This window comes from Lissotriton helveticus, chromosome 7 (assembly GCF_964261635.1).
Source record: "Lissotriton helveticus chromosome 7, aLisHel1.1, whole genome shotgun sequence".
NCBI classification, from domain to species: domain Eukaryota; kingdom Metazoa; phylum Chordata; class Amphibia; order Caudata; family Salamandridae; genus Lissotriton; species Lissotriton helveticus.
In genome coordinates this window covers 897919902-897938051 of record NC_136068.1, presented here as the reverse complement: position 1 = coordinate 897938051, position 18150 = coordinate 897919902, and the positions used below count along the sequence as shown (strand labels likewise).

The 18150-nt window shown below is 50.4% G+C and overlaps 1 protein-coding gene across 2 annotated transcripts in view; it reads left to right on the top strand.

Moving 5' to 3' along the window:
* HMMR (hyaluronan mediated motility receptor) overlaps nucleotides 1–18150 on the top strand; it is a 472605-nt gene that overhangs the window by 169201 nt on the left and 285254 nt on the right. For both annotated transcript variants that reach the window (XM_078653402.1, XM_078653403.1), the window contains one exon: nucleotides 14437–14537. In XM_078653402.1, the coding sequence (XP_078509528.1) occupies nucleotides 14437–14537 (101 nt within the window). The remainder of the gene's footprint in view (nucleotides 1–14436; nucleotides 14538–18150) is intronic.

Here is an 18150-nt window from a genome sequence, read left to right as displayed (position 1 = left end):
TCCCTTTAACCAGCGTGAATACATTAGGCACGTCGCACGCCAGCACGTAAAAACACGTGACCGACCCGGGGTAACACTGCACCTAACAAATGGGAAGGAAACTAATGTGTGGGACACTCTGCTGTTGATTCTGGTAAGAATCCGTTCACACTAATGCCATAGCTGAGAGTGCACGTTTTTGTAATCTAGATTTAATTAACACATTACTGCAAACAACGATCTTGTTTAACCACAGAGCCGTAACCAATAGTGCACGTTTCCATAACACTGGTTTACCCAACACGTTACCGCAAACAATGCTACTTCATGCCTGAGCGCAAGCAGTTTAATTAGTAACTTTTTGCAATAAGCGGAGCACAAAAAATCACCACACGGGCCACATGACCTTTGCATTTCACTGGGTTTTGAATGGCTACCACAGCATTTTCACTCACACCTTCGTGGGGAGTGATTCCCAGGAGCACGGCTCGTCAGACACCACAGAGTAAACTCAGCAGTGCACGACCAATACCCCATTGATATATGTAAGCATGAGGGATGTCCCATCGTCGGACCTGCTTCAAGCCTTGTGATTCCTTCACAAGTTGATGTCCGTCACGGACCCGCACCTCATGTGTCTGTTGTGCCTGGAGTGCGACCCGAAGTCGTGCTTCAACTGCCTGGCCATGAATCTGAAGTCTTTTTGGGAGCGATCCCGAAAGCTCTTGGAGGCCCTGCAGTCCGCTCCACGTTGTTTGAGAACCCAGTCGAGAGGAAGGTCTCTGGACCGGTCGCAGGGCCACCACCACTCGTTATCGAGGTTTTGGCACTCCTGGGGTAAGTCTAAGCACAAGAGGTAGGTGAAGAAGCCTCGTTCTTCGCCTTCTCCCTGTACGCCTGCTGACATGACGCAGGACCCGGAGCGTGTTCTCTCTAGCGCAATCGTCTTAGCCTGCTTTTGTGGCGGCTTGTTGCTTCCCTTTTTTTGCCGGTGCATCCCCTGTCCAGCTTCGAGCCTTTTACGAGGCTCTTCGTAGCATTTTTGGGCAGCCAGACTCTGCAGGTGTGCCTTCAGGCAGCACAGACTCTGCTGAGGGCCCAGGGCCATTGATGCTGGCTGCTCCAGCCTGGATCCGGATCTGTGCCGGTTGACCTCACGGTACCTTCCCCAGCATCAATTCCAGTGACGATGCCCCAAACACCGCTTGTGCCCCCAACAGGCATCGACCTCTGCCTTACCCCGACTTGGACCCGGTGCCCCATGCCTCTTGGGCTGTTATTCCTTTACGGTGTAGGATACAGTTGCGCAAGTGCTGCCACAGTGCCCGGAGAATGCCCCGGCTGTTCCCACCCGCGCAGTGGCAGAGGGTTGAGACTCAGGTAAGTTCGCCATTTGGTGTGGGATGGATACCGCCAACTGTCAAGGCAGGACGGTTTCCACGTCAGTAGCCTTGAGGTGCTACGCCTAGTTGAGCACGTCTGGTTTCTCTGGGGGATGTCCAATCTACCCGGATCGTTGTCCACCTGTTCGGCAACAAGGTGGACTTAATGCTCGAGCGCTTCAAGGGTTCTAGGGCTATGGCCAGTCCTTGGGCCTTGCTGCAACCTCTTGCCCCACATTGTGCGCCTTTCGCCCCTGCTGAAGTGGTGGCCCACCACTTTCCACGCAATTTGGCCACAGGGATGCAAAAGCTATCCAGCCTCTGGGTGTCTGCGTATGTGGAAATCTGCGACGTGGGTCGGAGGGCCAGCGGGCTGGCCAGTCAGTCTACCCAGAACACCCCTGCACCAAACCCTCCTAGTCAGACCTTCCAGGGCCACCAGATGCCAGTGGATGGTAGGATAGGCCATCTCCTCCCTCCACTGGCAAAACATCATGTTGGACAGGTGTGTTTTGCAGATAGTCTGAAGGGGCTATTCCCTCTTCTTTGAGACTACCCCTCCCTCCATGCCACCATCCTTCCATCGCATGTTGGATCACTTGGCCCTTCTGTGCCAGGAAGTTTGCTTCTCTTTGCCAAGGGAGCTATTGAAAGGGTCCCTGTGCCAGAAGTCGGCCGTGGTTGTTGCTCCCACTACTTTCTGGTACCCAAGAAGGACAAAGGCCTGCGTCCTATCTTAAACCTCGGGGTCCTCGACCGATTCGAACGGAAGGAGAAGTTCAAAATGCTCACTTTGGCTCAGGTCCTGTCTGCTCTCGACCCTGGAGTCTGGATGGTAGCGTTGGACTTGCAGGACACCTACTAGCATATCTCCGTCCTGCATGCCCACAAGCGTTCCCTAAGGTTCATGGTAGGTTACGAGCATTTTCAGCTTACTGTGCTCCCCTTTGGCCTTACCAGCTCCCCGCGAGTGTTCATGTAGGTGATGGCGGTGGTCGCAGCTCATCTGTGCAGATCAGGGGTTCCGGTCCTCCCCCCTATCTCAACGACTGGTTGTTGAAGACTGGCTCGCCCCAAGCAGTCATCTCCCACTTCCAGACTAGAGCAGACCACCTGCACTCGCTGGGGTTCACTATCAAAGTGCCAAAGTCACACCTGACTCCCTCTTAAACTGTTTTTCATCTGAGTAGTTCTGGATACAGCGCAGTTTCGGGCTTCTCCTCCCGAGCAGCGAGTCCTGGATATTCGGACTAAGATACTGATGTTTCAGCCTCTATCCTGGATTTCAGTGAGAATTACCCTGAGGCTGCTGGGCCTCATTGCCTCCTGTATACTGTTGGTGGATCATGCCAGGTGGCATATAAGGGCTCTGCTGTGGGACCTGAAGTTCCAGTGGGTGCAGCATCAAGGGAATCTTTCTGGTGCTCAGATCTCTGAGGGGACTGCACGTCAATTGCAGTGGTGGCTCACGAACCAGGTTTGGGGAAGTGGCAGATCCCTCTCCCGTCTCCACCCAGGGTTCACATTAGTGACTGTCTCACTCCTGGGATGGTGTAGCCACCTGGAAGAGGTGGAGATTAGAGGTCTCTTGCAGAGTCCGGTCTCCATACTTAGGAGTACAGTTTGACTACGCCCTCCGTTTTAAACCACATGCACTGAAGGTTGCAGGGACCTGTTTCAGCCTTATAAAATCTTTGAAAATTTCTTCGACAAACTCCCACTTGCGGCAAGGGAATCCGTAGCAGTCGCCTTGATACTAGCGTGGCTTGACTACTGCAACAGTTTCTTGGCAGGAGCTAACAAACAAACACTTAAAAGAATCCAAGTAGTCCAACATGCAGCAGCGCGGCTGGTTTTAATACTTCGACGAAGATCCTCCTCTTCTACAGCCCTGAAAACTCTTCACTGGCTCCCACTACACGAGCATACTCTTCAAGATTCTCCTTATCCCCTTCAGAACCTCACTCAAACTGGGGCCACATTACCTTGCATCAAGACTCGCCCCCTACAGTACAACCAGAACCCTCAGCCACCATACATAAACCTCCCTGTTTCAGATGCAAAACGAGGGGAGGAAAAACCTTCACACCACCAGGGCCTGGAATCTACTCCCACCGCATCTGAGATCTTCTAAATCAGAAACACCATATAGGAAAGAACTAAAGACTTAATTTTTATTTTATTTTCAAAGTTTTATGTAGCGCGGACAAGATCTTTGCAGATATCAGAGCGCTTTACAGAAAACACGGGGTAAGGGAAACAAGCGGGAGATTAAGCAGACTTGTGGGTACAAGATAGTAATGGGTAGTAGGTGGGTAGCAAACTAGGATAGTAACCAGATAAACAACTTGTGAACGAATAGACAATAAGATAGACCGGCAAAAGCAAACTTATAGGTACAAGATAGTGGGTAGTAGGTGTGTAACAAACTAGAGTAATAATCTGATAAACAATTTAGTACAATAGGCAATCAGAATAAGCAATAATACAAAGTCTGTGCACAGTCTTCGGTATAACCAAAAAAGGGTTCAAGTGCGACTAGCCATAAGGATGGCTTTTGCTTCTTTCTTAAAGAGTGCAGTGGAGGAGATAAGCCTGGTTTCGGGAGGGAGGGCATTCCAGATCCTAGGTGCCATTCCTGAGAAGGAGCGCTTGTAAGTTTTTTTTTGTTGTTGTTTTTTTTCCCTTCCGGATTCTTTGTGCTTCTGTTTCTCGAGCCTCCTGATAAAGTCAGCTTTTGAGTGAGGTAGCTGGGAGAATTGTGGTGTACAGCCATGTCTGTCATACAGGCAATTTTCAGCTGTATTCTGGCTTCAAAAGGGAGCCAGTTCAGGGATTTTAAGTCGGGGGGGGGGGAAAATTGTGAGTTTTCTAGAACCAGTGATAAGTCTCGCTGCAGCGTTCAAGGAGGCTCTTAGGGGTGCTGTTGTTGATAGGGGGAGTCCGCTGAGAGCCACGATTCCGTAGTGTATGCGTGGAATGACTAGGGCTTGAACTGCAGTTTGGAGGTCCTTAGCTGGGAGGAAGGGTTTATGTTTCCTCAGTGTTGATTTCGAAGTTAGCTCCCTTAGTTGCTTTGTTGATATGCTGCTGCATGTTGAGGTTGGCGTCAAGAGTGATGCCTAATGATTTCACGGAGTCCACGATGGTGGGTTGGACATTGAATGCAGTTAGGTGCTTAAGCCAGGTTTGAGTGGTGGAGATTTTCGCCGGAGGTGAGATTAGAAGGAACTCAGTTTTCAGAGCATTTAGTTTGAGATGATTATCGGACAACCATGATTGGGTGTTTTTGAGCGTAGAGTTCAGAAGTATGATGTCTTCCGGGGATTGTAGTTTGAGGTAGAGCTGAGTGTCATCGGCGTACATATGAAAGTGTACATTAGATGCTTGGAGCAAGGTGGTGAGTGGTTCCATGACTAGGTTGAACAATGTGGGTGATAGTGACGATCCTTGAGGGACGCCTAATGAAACAGGCACAGCTGGGGATAGCACGTTTTTGATCTTGAACCGGTGATGTAGGAAGGAAGTGAACCATTTGAGGACAGTTCCCGATAGACCCATTCTGGTGTTTAGCAGCTCAAGTAGGTTCTCATGTTTGACGGTATCAAATGCTGAGGAGAGATCAAGTAGGATGAGGAGGCAGGAGTCATTGCGGTCTAGGATTTGGAGGGCGTCGTCAATTGTGTCATGGCTGTTTCCGTACTGTCTTGCTCGGAAACCTGATTGATGTGGGTTGAGGAGGTCAAACTGATCGATGTGTTTAGTCAGTTGAAGTTGAACGCATTTTTCCAGCAGTTTGGCCAGGGTGGGGATATTGGTGATAGGGCGGTAATTAAGGTCAGCAGGGTCAGCTGTAGGTTTCTTGAGTATAGGCATGACTTGCCCCACCTTGAGGGAGTCAGGGATGAGACCTTGTTGGAGGGAACAGTTAATGATTTTAGTCCAGAGTGGGAGGAGCAGGGGGGTGAAGTCTTTTACAGCATTCGCAGGTAAGGGGTCAGTGAAGTGATTAGAGGGTTTCAAGGTGCCCAGCAGTTTTTTTAATAGTTTCTTCTGAGTAGGTGTCGAAGGATGACCATGTCACATTGTTTTTAGGTCGAGTGGAAGTTATACCGATGGGGTTGGAGTAACGGCAAACATCATTGAGGAGATCGCTTCTTATAGTATCGGTCTTTGTCTTAAAGAAAGCAGAGAATTCTTCACAGGATGGTATATCGCTTGAGGTGATGTTTGAATGTAGAGGTTGTTCCTTGGTTTGAGTTTTGACTAGTTCAAACCATTTTCTTGGTTTATTTTTTGCCTGATCGAGCTGGAGGCTGAAGAAAGCTGATTTTAAGCGCTTGATTTTCCTAAAATAGGCATTTCTCTTCTTCTTAAGAGTTTTAAGGTGCAGTGCTGATGGGTCAGATCTCCAGGTGCGCTCAGCCATTCGCATGGCATGCCTGTCTTCATTGAGTCTGCCATCATACCATGGGTTTGAGTTCTTGGTGGAAACTCTTCAGCCGCAGGGGGGCGACTTCGTTGATTATTGAAGTCATAGAGTTGAGGTAGAGGTCGGTCAGAGATTGGGCGTCTGATGCGCGGGGGGGGGAAGGAGGAGACTGCAGCTGTGTGAAGGCAAGGAGTTGGGGTTAAGTTTCTTGAAGTCCCTTTTCCAGATCTTGGATTTGAAAGGTTGAGCCGGGTTGACTTTTTCGTTGATGTAGAATGTGATAATGTGGTGGTCTGACCAATCGCAGGGTTGGATTGACCCCAGTTGGGTAGAGTCCTCTTTGGCGATGATAAGGTCAAGGATAGAGCCTTTGTCATGTGTCGGGCTGTTGCAGATTTGGGTGAGGTCAAGCGCATTAAGGAAAGTTTTAAGACTATTCACCACTGCATCTTTCTCGTCGTTCCAGTGGAGATTGAAGTCACCCAGGAAGATTTGTGTGTTCTGTCGTCCGTAATTGGCTGAGATCGTGTCCATGAGGTGTTGGGTGAAGGTGAGGTTGTCCCCAGGCGGGTGGTAAATGATATGTAGCGAGCATACAGGTTTGCCCTCACTGTTGACGTCGAGGCAGATGAGTTCACAGGAGGTGAGGGAAGGGGAGGTGCCTTGAGCAACGGAGAGGTTGCTCCTAAAAATGCATGCGATTCCCCCGCCCGTCTTGCCGGACCTGTCGAGTCTAAGGATGTGGTAGTTGGGCGGGACAAGAATGTCCATTATGGGTGTGGAAGATTCAGATAGCCAGGTTTCTGTTAGAATGGCTAGGTCAAGGTCCATTGTTATGATAAGATCTGCAATGTCGGAGGAGTGTCTAGGGGCTGATCTGCAGTTGAGTAGGATACATTTGAGTCTGGGGGTGAAAAGGGTGGTAGAGGGTTCTAGAGAGAGGGGGACTTTTCTAAGGTTATCTGGGACGGAGCTTCTGTTTTGAGTGGGGTGCCTAAGGGGATTTGAGAGAATCGTGGGTATGGAGAGGTGTGTGGTGGAGGTGTGGTTAAAGGGAACTGGGCCATAAGAGCGGAGGAGGGTGTGGATGTCGTGGACCAAAAGAGGATTGAGGGCGGTTGGTGTGGTTGCGTGCCGGGATAGTGGGGAGTGTTGAGTGAGAGGGGCAGTGTGGACGCTGTGGGACTTGTTGGACGAGGAAGTGGTGTTTGTAGGGGGGTGTATGAGGAGGAGTTCTTTGATGGTGCGAAGTTCTTCTTTGACTTGGAGGAGGGTGGACATAATCATGTCCAGTGTAGGATTGAAGGTGGTGTTGGGGATGAGAGCCGATGGTGGATGATTGTAACTGGAACTGGAGTGTGGGGGGAGGGGTGCGCTAGTGTTAGTGCAGGGCTTTGCGGTATTGGTAAGTGGGATGGTATTCGGCCGGTGAGCGAGTAACTGGGTGATGGGAGTGAGAGGAGTAAGGGGGGATTGTGGTATAAGTGAGGGCGTTGGTGGGAGGCGGCGAGGGCGAGTTGGGGGTGAGTGTAGGCTAGGGAAGGTTGGGGTGCAGGTAAGGTGGTGGGGGCTGAGAATGGGGGGAGAGAGGGGGGGAGGAGTTATGGTAAGGTGGGTGGTGTGTTCTGAGAGAGTAGTTGGGAGAGTGGTGTAGTAGGGGCTAAGAGTGGGGGGGGGAGATAGGGTGGGAGAAGGTCATGTTGCGAGGAGGGGGAGATGAGTTAAGCGGGGTGGGGAATTCTGCGGGGAAAGTAGGAGGTGCGAGGCAGGGGTAGGGGGTGTGGGGGATGTGAGGGGGAGTGATCTACATCTGTGATTGTGGGGTGTGAGGTAGCTACAATGGGAGGGTGGGGGTGCATGTCCTGATGCTGTGCACGGTTAGGAGGGTCAGATAGGCGATTCGAGGTAGGGGGTGTTGTGTAGTCCGAGGTGCTTGGATTGGGGGTCTGCCTATTGGAGATATGTTCTTTGAAAGTGGGTAACAAGTTGTCGAGTAGGTCAAGGTTCTTATCAGTGGTTTGGAGTAGGATGATCCCATTGTTGTAAATAGTGATGGTAGCTCTGCCTGGGAAGAGTTGGGATGGTGTGCAAGAGTGTGTTAGGCCATGAGCGGATTTCCTGGTGGTGGAGATAGTGAGGAGGGAGAGGAACGCTTTCCTCCATTGTGCTCTCCGTGTGGTGTAGAAGATGATATCGGTGCTCGTGGCTCCATTGATCAGTGAGAAGTAGTCCACGAAAGGGGTTTCAGGGTGGGCCTTCAGTACTTTGTGTTTGAAGCGTTTGGCTTTTTTTTTTGTGAGCTCGGGTGGGTAGTTAATTTTGTATGTGTGCTTGCCCGTGTGTTCCATGTTAGGGGAGGTGGGGTGGGTCGATGGGGGGGGGTGTGTGAGGTAGGTGTAGTTGTAGGGTTATATGAATAGGAATAAATGAGATAAGAATGATGTAAGATAAGAATAGAATAAAAATTGATGAGGGGTGTGTGAAGGTAGGTGTAAATACAGGGTAAAGTGAACAGACATAAATGAGATAGAATTAAAGTAAAATAGAAATAAAATAAAATAAAATTGGGACTAACCATCAGTGATCTATGAGGAGGATGACTAGTCTAAGATGGCCGCCACTGTGGAAGACTAGTCAAGATGGCCACCAAATAGGAGAGCATGAACGAGAAAAGTAGTCCTCTGTCTGTTGTGATTAAAGTATGGAGATTTGGATTCCCTTTCTACTCTGGGGCAGGTCGAATTAGTCCAGCTTCTGGGTTGTTTGGTGGGGAGGAGATAGTCTTATCTCTGTTTTTGGTGGCCCCTGACCCCGTTGTTTTACAGCCTTGTGGTCATCTGGGGGCAGTGGAGGCATTTTATTACTCCAGTTTATGGCCCCAGCCATTTTGGGCGATGGAGGAACCAAAATGAAAAATCCGGGAGTAAACGGACCAATGCAAAAAGATCGGTGTCGTCCAAAGATGCACAACTCAGCAGAGCGCATTCACCTCCAGGAACAGTCCGCAGGTCCGCTCATGAAAGGTGCCGGCAACAGTAGAGGGGATGCGGGGGGTGAGAGGAGTGGAAGAGGCATCAATCCAAGGCACGGTCCGCTCCCGGTAACCAGCAGAGGGGTGGAGTCGAGACTTTGCACAGGCGAAGAACCAGGGTGTCGGTCTGGGCAGCAGGCTGCCCCGCGATGCAGCACACTCTCTGGGACCAATGCTGCACTGAGGCTGCCGGATCATGTATGCAGGGCTCACAGGAGACAGCCTGGTTGCCAAGATCGCCAGTGCGGCAGGGCACAGATCGTCATCGCCGTCCCCACCATCTGGCCGCGAAGCAGTTGAAGCCATGTGCAACCCCAGTCCTGAGCCGACTGTCTACCGGGTAGCCCCTCGATTGATCCGTCTGGGCATAAGTGCAGGGACCCCCGGCGTGAGTCCCGACCCTGGGTCCAGTCCAGCTGCAGGCGGCTCGGGGACCTCCAATGGTCCGCAGGGCTCTTGGTGGACTCCGGTCACAGGTCACTTCAGCCTCCTCGGCAGCCGTAGGAAATGCATCAGGCTCCGGACCTCAGTCTCCGCCGATGGCCAGCTGTGGTCCCTAGTCCGGCAAAGAGTCCGTTAAAAAGCAGGGGAAACCTCAGCCCACTCGTGCTCCTCCAATGTCCTCCATCTCGCAGACAAACCACGGACCACGAACACGAATCCGAGCCCACGGTAAGCTCCAACGATCCGCAAGTAGGGTGTGGTTGTAGAGGATGTTCTCCAGTTACTTGTGCTCGTTTCGATGCTCGGGACAATGGGTGCTAACAGGGATAAAATCCAAAAGTGGGATCCCAAGCACTAGGAGCTCTTAAGAAGAGCTCCTACCGGGCGGCCATCTTGCTACTTCTTGGATTTTTGGAGCCCCGGATTAACTTTGCGTCATCTAAGAATTTGAGCCGCCGCTCATCTCCATACCAGCGCCAGGGTCCTCCTTTTGGAGTAGCAGTTCGTGCTTCACAAATACCAATTTTCATTTATTTTCATTTTGAAGCTTGGACGATCAGTCATGCACTGATTGCATGCCTTCTGTCAAAGGAAGAGTAGTGCAGGTGTTCACAGACCACATTACCGCCATGTGGTACTGCAACAAACGGGGCGGGATGGAATTGTGGACCCTATGTGAAGAGGCTCTTTACCTTTGGACATGGCTGGAACATCAGGGCAGATCTCTGGTGGTTTAACACCTGGCAGGTTCCCTGAAAGTCGGGGCAGACAAACTCAGCTGCTGGTGCATGATGGATCATGATTGGCGTCTTCACTCAGAGGTGGTTTAGGGTCTCTTTTAGGCAGTGGGGAGAGCCTTGGTTCGATATGTTTGCCACCGAAGAGAACGGGCAATGTCAGCAATTCTGCACTTTGGGATTTCCAAGGCGGTACTCGCTCGGCAATGCTTTTCGAGTGGAATTGGGGCCTCCTGTAATCCTTTCCGCCTATGCCACTTCTGCCCAGAGTACTATAGACCAAGCGTGACCGGGCTCAAGTCATTCTTGTGGCGCGAGATTGGGCATGCAGAGTGATACTCAGACGTCTTGAGCATGGCTATCGAACCTCCGATCAGACTGCTTCTTCAGGAGGATCTTCTGTTGCAGCAGCAGGGGACGGTCATCCACCCGAACTTATCCAGCCTTCACCTCCTTGCGAGGAGATTGAGCAGCGACAGTTGACAGATTTCAACCTTCCTCCCGAAGTCTGTAATGTCATCTTGGCAGCCACGTCTCTCAACTAAAACGGTATTCGCCAGTAGATGGAACAAATGTGTGGCATGGTGCACAGCAAAGGTTGTGGTACCCCCTCCCCCCCACCCCCTTCTACCCCACTTTCAGAGGTTCTTTTTCATTCTATCTTTGGCCCAGCAGGGATCTGCTCTGGGCACTCCATAAGGCTATCTTTTGGCCATTTCCGCCTTTCTGTGCCTTCCTGATCAGCCTTCTCTTTTGTCTGATTGTAAATCTATTTCTAAAGGGCATTACTCCTCTTTCCTCCTTTCGTAATGCCCCAGTGGGACTGAATCTTGTAACTTAACTTTTGTCCTCCCTTCGAGCTACTAGATAATTGTCCTCTTCGTCGTCTTACCTTGAAGACCGCTTTTATGCTTGCCAACACATCTGCTTGCAGGGTGAGTGAGCTTCAGGCTCTTTCCTCTATGCCTCTTTTTCTTGCAGTTCTTCCGGACAAGGCGGTACTTCGCACTAGGCCCTCTTTTCTGCCCAAAGTGGTTGCCTCTTTCCACATACGTCATACCATCACATTGCCCATCTTCTTTACGCCTCTGCACCCTTCCAAAGAGGAGGAGAGACTCCACCGTCTGGACCCAAAACGTTTGCAGTCCTTTTACCTTGCCCACATTAAAGATTTCCTGGTGGATGATGCACTCTTTGTGGGTTATGTGGGTGCTAACCAAAGTCGGACCTTGCACAAACGTGCCATCTCGATGGGTTGTCTTGGGCACTAAAATGTGCTGTTCTTTGGCATAAAAGGAACCTCCAGTACGACTGCACACCCATTCTACCGGGGCAACTGCTGGCCCTACTGCTTTGGTTCATGGAGTCCCACTCATTGACATCTGCCAGGCATCCACAAGGGCATCTTTGCACACGTTCACCAAACATTATTGCCTAGTCCGGAGAGAGTGCTATTTTGGCTGTTCTGTGCTCCAGGACTTTTGTGGTTTGAACTTGGTTCGCAGACCCACCTCCGGGATTGGCATTGCTGGGGTATCTATTCCAAGGAAAGGAATCTATAACTGTCTTTCAGATTAACAAGTTACTTACCTTCGGTAATGATATATCTGTAAGGCATATATTAGTTATGGATTCCCCACCGCCCCACCCTTCCTCCCCGTTCTGTGAATTGACTGCTAGTGTAAGGGACCCCCTTTCAGGGCACTAGTTTTGTGCACCAGAGTCAGTGTCTTGCATGGCTCTGTGCTTCTAGATTTGAAAGTAGTGTCTGAACGGATGTCCGCGCGCAGGGGTGGTGTCTAAGACACAAAAACGTCATCCCGACGACCATGATGGCTGACTCAGAGTTGACCAATGCCACTTAACGACGCGCAGGGTTACTGCTACAGAAAAATACTCCGGATCCAGTCTGATGCCTAGGGGTAATTCTAAGGTAAGGAATCTATAACTAATGTGTCTTACTTTTTTTTGTTCTTCTTATTCTGCCAACTTTCTTGCTGGTATTACTCTTGTCTCAGTTGCCAAGGCGGGAGAAGAACATTTCCACGCAAGAATACTGCAGTTTCCAATTCCATCTCCTTCACAGGTGAACCTGAGATAGGGAGAGCCAGGACTGACCGCATTTGTGCCTTAATCATCGGACCTACTGAAACACTGGCACCACTCCTCCAACAACATCCATTCTTTCTCCCTACTCCTAGGATCGCATGCCATATCCGACTGACTTGTGCAAATTATGTTTTTGAGGCAGCCAGAGAAGCATGGTGAGCTTCCAGGTTTCCAAAGCCTACAAATCTCCTATCTTCTCCTGGAGAATTGCATAGACTGTTTATTCGAGCTGGACCATCTTATAAAGCCCCAAAAAATGTCTTTTACTGATATAATATTACCGAAGGTAAGTAACTTGTTTATCAGGCTTGCCCATCCCCAGGCTAGTACCACCCCCGAAGTGGCCTAACATGATGTGGATACAACTTATCATAAGTTGCCATCTTTGTGCTAGCACACTTAGGAACTCTGGGACAGGCTTGTGCCCACTTCCGACAGGAAGACGTCCTATACGGTGTGTAGTGACCGCAGAGGGAAACTAGCTCATTGGATGTTACTACTAACTCCCCTTAACTTACCTAAATTGAGTATTTAGGGGACACCCTGATAAGATCTTCAGATTTTCATTGGAAGCACAAGAAATGGAAGACTGCTGACCAGAGGAGTGTGACTGACTTGGCTCCAACCCTGCTGGACTGTCTGATGCACCAGAGCCTCTTTAAGCAACTGATTCATCATGTCAGTGGCCAGAACTCAAACTCAGAGCCCTGCCAGTGCTTTGCAAATTGCCAAAGAATCTCCTTTGGAGTAGGAGCCACTACCCTGCAACCTCAGGCACCAAAGAAGCAAGACCAGTACACCAACCTGCTGCCTACAGTGTCTACAGACACAGTAGCCACCCAGAAAGCATTAGCAGTGCTACCACAGGTCACATCCGTCTAGTGTGGGGATACCAGAACCGACCAGAGCTGCACAGTGCCTATGGGGTACTCGAACCCTTAGCGCAGCCAAGGCTTGTTCTGCCCAGACTGTACACAAACACCAAGAAGACCAATCTGCTTGTCGAGGGTCTTCAGAGACCGTGAGAACCACTTTGTGAGTAGCCTATCTGTCCTGTTTGTCCCTTGTGCCGAAAACAGACAAGTGAGTCTGCGACTGCTGCAAACTGACACCTCAAAGCACCTATGCAGCTGTGCTTCAGAGCCAGAGTCCATGAGAGGTGACTGTGCCAACAAGGTCCCCAGACTGGCAAGAGCCAAGCCCATGCTTTGGTTTCACCAGACTGGTCTACCAGTAGCCGCCTGCAGCATCTTTCTGCAAGCCCCCTCCAACTGCAAGGGACTCCTGCTCCGGAATCCGACCCCAGAAGACACCACTGCACCAGAGCCCCACAGCCAGAGAAGTGAGCCAAAAGTGTCCCTGCGTGCTGAGTATCTCGAGGGTCGAACCCTCCTGTGGGTTCCCTCGGACTGGTGCCCCAGTCCCTGCTTGCAGCCTCTTTGTAACAGGAGCGTTCTCCCATTGAAGTGAATGGGACACCAGTTATAGTGACCACCTCTGCACCTGGACGCTCCAGACCTCCCTGAGGTGACCTGATGGTGTGCTTTGGACCTTGCCCCATACTCTCCACAAGTCCATAAGAACAGTCCCGTAAGTCACTAACAAATGCCCAAATGAAACACATGTTTTTTGTCACTAGGATAAGTTTGCCAGTCCAGAAATTGTAAAAAGTGTCCATTTTGAAAAACTTTAAAAAGTCTTGACTCAAAGTACTTGCATTTTTCTAATCTTGGTAGCTACATTTATATAAAGACTTATTTTATAAATCTGTTTCTTTCACACCAAGGCAGTAAATAATGCACTCATAGAAATCGAAGCTTAGCACTACCCTGTGATATGCCTAACAGCTCGCCCACTCTACCACAAAAGCGTGCATTTAGGTGTCCCCCTTTACACAGTGGATCTCTTTTTTGGTCCAATATATAAAGAGCCATCTTCCTACAATGTATGTTTAACCTTTTACTTCTCTGTCAGCACTCCCTCACACAGTCTTGGGACTCTCAGCTCAACGATGGGGATGATTCAACCATACTAATCTATGAATGACAGTAATTGTCACTCAGAATAGACCTAACTACAATGAACATAGAAAATTGCGATAAATCCAGAGATGCCAGGTGGTTTGTTTATAGGGCACGTTCTGTAGTCTATTTGAAACTTACATCCACAAGATGTCACCTGGTTTTGGGTTTAGTGACTTTCAGAATAACATAGCTAGTTTGTGGAATATGCTTTTGATGGTAATCAGTTTGTGTTCTACCATTCAGTAGGTGTATTATAAGGTTATTTGCTCTGAAAGTGTTTTTTTATTTTTACTTTTAGTTGCTGACTACTAAGAATGAGGACTTGGAGCTGAACCTGCAGACAGCACAAAAGGATCTGGAAGCAGCCACTATGCGAGAGACTCTTCTTCAGGAGAAATTGTAGGTTCTAACACGTTAATTAAATATGCTCAATTCACAGCTGGAAAGTGGGTTTAAGGGAATGGGGCATGGGTCCTTCACTGTTCAGACCGGGCCTTCTGCTCTAGCAGGGTTACTAATCTTTGGGTATGGTTGCATTACTGTTTTTTATAATGCCCTTCAAAGGTGGAAGTGGCTTTCTTTGTTTCTTTTAAATAATATCTGTATTCATAGTGATTTTTCTTTTAATATAATTGTGATTTTAATGAGTTTCGATCGTCTGTTTACGGATTTGAGCATTGTGGGAAGTTGGCCTGATATGCAGTGCTCACTATTCTAGTGATCACTATGTATCAGTCCAAACAACCCTTATTGATTGGTTGTAAGTCAACCTTATAGACCAGCTATCCTAGTAGCATGGATACGAGCAGTCTAAGGCTAAGACTCTAGAGGGCGTGTTAAGCCAGCTGTTTTACCATCACATTACCCCTTGAACACCCAGTGAAAGGACACCACACAAGTTGTTATGAAAATAAACAGTGTATTTATAACAAGACTACCCTGGCTCTTTATGAGACAGGGAGCTAAGCACACAACAAAACTCTTATAAAAATACTTCAAGTCGCACAATTTACACAAATGCCCGAGGGGCACGAAAAACCATATACTCTAAAAGTGGAATGCGAATTACTAGCAGGTAAGTAACGATTCTCAGAGGCTTTAGAAACGCTAGGCCTACAATACTGAACACTCAGGTTAGGAGCAGGAGGCCTAGGGACACCACGTGCAGAGTGGGAACTCTCACGCGTAAGGCGGGAAAAAGCCTATGGAAGCTAGTATTCACAAAGTTAGTGTTCTCGGGCGAACCCGACTAGGTAGGTCAAAAACGAAAGTGGATCTGGACCCTTGGATAGTGAGGCTATGCTGGGGCACCGAAATGCCGAAGTTACCTAGCCCAGGGGCTGCAGCTGCATAGGTCTGAAAAGACGTCGGGATTCTTCGTTGTCGAACCAGGAGCCTGAAGGAAAGGAGTTGCTGGCAGGCGACCAGTGAAGATTGTTTGAGTGATCCAAGCCTGGATCGAAGATGGATGACACCTGAAAGCAGAGGGGACCAAGTTCGTGACTACTAGCCAGTAGTCAGGTGGCACCAGGAGGGCACCGGATGGTAGTCACCTCGACTAGGTGAGTGGGTGACGCTGTGCTCTGCAGTCTCACGGACCAGGAGGCGTTGTCGGCGACCAGGATGGAGGTACGAGCTGTCCCACGATGGTTGATGCTGTCGACGTCGCTGGACCCAGGATTGGGGCAACAAGTCTTGGCAAATTCAAGCCTACGCGGTGGACCTAAAATGGCGTCTGGAGCGGACCAGGAGGGTCCGGGGTGCTCCTCTCTTGGAAGGGAGCAAGGGCCAGTCTGGAGCAACCAGACCAGCAGCAGTGATGTCGTCGGGCGTCGTTAAGAAGGCCACAAGCCAGCGGGCTAGTAGCCAAACAACGCGGTGAGCAGCAAAAAGCAGAAGGGCCCCACGCAGATCGTGGAGATGCTGGGAGGCTGAACTTCGGTGCTGGGGCTGCTCAGGGTCGGGGCTTCTCGGACCCCAAAGCACTCACCAGAGGATCCCTCGGCGGTCGTGCTGGAAAGAAGTCGTGCAGTCTTGAAGATGGCCGGTCCCTCGAGGTCTCGTCGCACCCACGGTTCTCAGCTTGGCTGTAGAGGTGGGTAGAGGTCAGAGGTGCCAGGGAAGCCGGTTCTCGTCGAGCTGGGCAGTCAGATTCCGGAGGAAGGACTTACAGCAGACCGCAGTGTTCTTAAGATGGTGCCTGCGGATGCAGGGTGACTACTCCTTAGTCACAAGGGAGAATCTTGAAGAAGAAATCTTGATGTCCTTTCGTAGAAAGTCGTGTCTTGATTCCAAAGATGCTCTAATTTGGAAGGGGGCCTGCTCCTACCTTTATCTTGGAAAAGGGGGCTGGCACGCGACTAAGTCCTGCCCTAAGGGTGGGACCAGGAGGGGGGTGGTTACACCCCTCTCCTTTGGCGGGCTTTCCCCAGCTCAGGGGCTGGTGTGCCCCTGGAACTGGTTCAAGCCGGCCTATGCACAGTGAGCACCGGGGTGCCACTTGCAGTCACCTTCCTCTGTAGCCCTGCCTACCTGGAATACACAAAACCCTGTCTGGGACGGTGCTGGCACCGCCCCTGGCAGGAAACCCTTTGTCCTTGCCTCCTGCTCTGGGAGGACTCCCAGCAGCAGGAGGGCAGACTTGTCTCGGTGGCAGCATCCATCTTGTGGAGCTGAGGCTATGTCTGACTTTAACCGGGTTTACAGGTTACATACATGTCGTGTCCCTCTAGAAGGGTGGAATGCTAACCCCGTCGCCAGAATTGGCGAGGGGTTAGTATTCCAATTCGTATGACACCTTACTCGACATGTTTTGATAAAGCGATACCAGAGTTGGCATATAACCGCGAGGATTATAATGCACTTAAGAGTATATGGTATGCGATATCATGGAAACGGCTAAGGGATGGATCCCGAAAGCCGCAGACAGGCTCAGCTCATGCCAGAGCACTATCTCACACGATTCCAAGCACTCTGCCTTCAGGATTGTCAAGGCCTGCCATAGGAGTGACTGATAGGAGATCTGTGTCCATTTTTAGGGTTAGATATAGGTATACTATATCTAAAGCAAGGGGTGGTTACACCACCTTGCCCCAGCTGTCAAGCAGCCAGTTGTGTCAGATTTGGATGACCAGCCAGGGGTGGCATAATACATGCTGCAGCCCCTGGTAGGCCCTGGGTACACCTATGCCCTGGGTACCTAAGGTACACTGTACAGGGACTGATAAGGTGACTCAGTATCCAATTAGATATGTACCTAAGGTACATGGAATCCATTTTACAGAGAGCAGTGGGCCTGGGGTCCTGAATAGCAGGGCCCCAGGTCAACTAAGTCAGAAAACCAGCAAAACACCAGGCAAAAAGTTGGGGGCAACCATGGTCAGGGATCTACCTTCCTACAAGCATTCACATCACAACTTCTGGTGCTTTTTGCATGGGGTTGTTTAAAAAAAAAAAAAGGGGGTGGGTGTAGCCAAAATGGCGACAGAGTAGGACATGCCTGCTTGTCGCTTCGACCCCTGGCTTGGGCCCTAACCTTTTAGCTGCTCTCAGCGGATCCCTAAATTGCATTCCGGACCCTTCTCCGAGCCTGTAAACCCGCAAAGTCTACTCTCTGGAAGCAGAGCAGCTTCGAAGCTCTGGACTGTGCTTTGATCGGCGACGCGTGGCCCGCAGCCTACTGGGTGGTCGCGGCGGAAGAAGAGATGAGCGGGCAGTGCGCCAGATCCCGGCGCCCTCAAGTGGTGCGGCTTGGCCAGAGGAGAGACGTGATGACCCCGCTGACAGCCGGGGGCGTGGGGGTTCCTACACACAGGCTCCGATGGAGGACGGGAGCAGTGCAACCTTTCTCCTGGAGCTGCAGAGAGGCAGCACCATCGACAGTGAGACCATCCTTGGCAGCTTCGGGGCCCTGGTCATCAACGAGCTGTTAAACGTTCCTGGTACCCTTCTCCCCCCAGTGGCATTTGGTGGTTCAGGGGCCGGGTGGACTTCGGCCTGGGCTCATGCATGT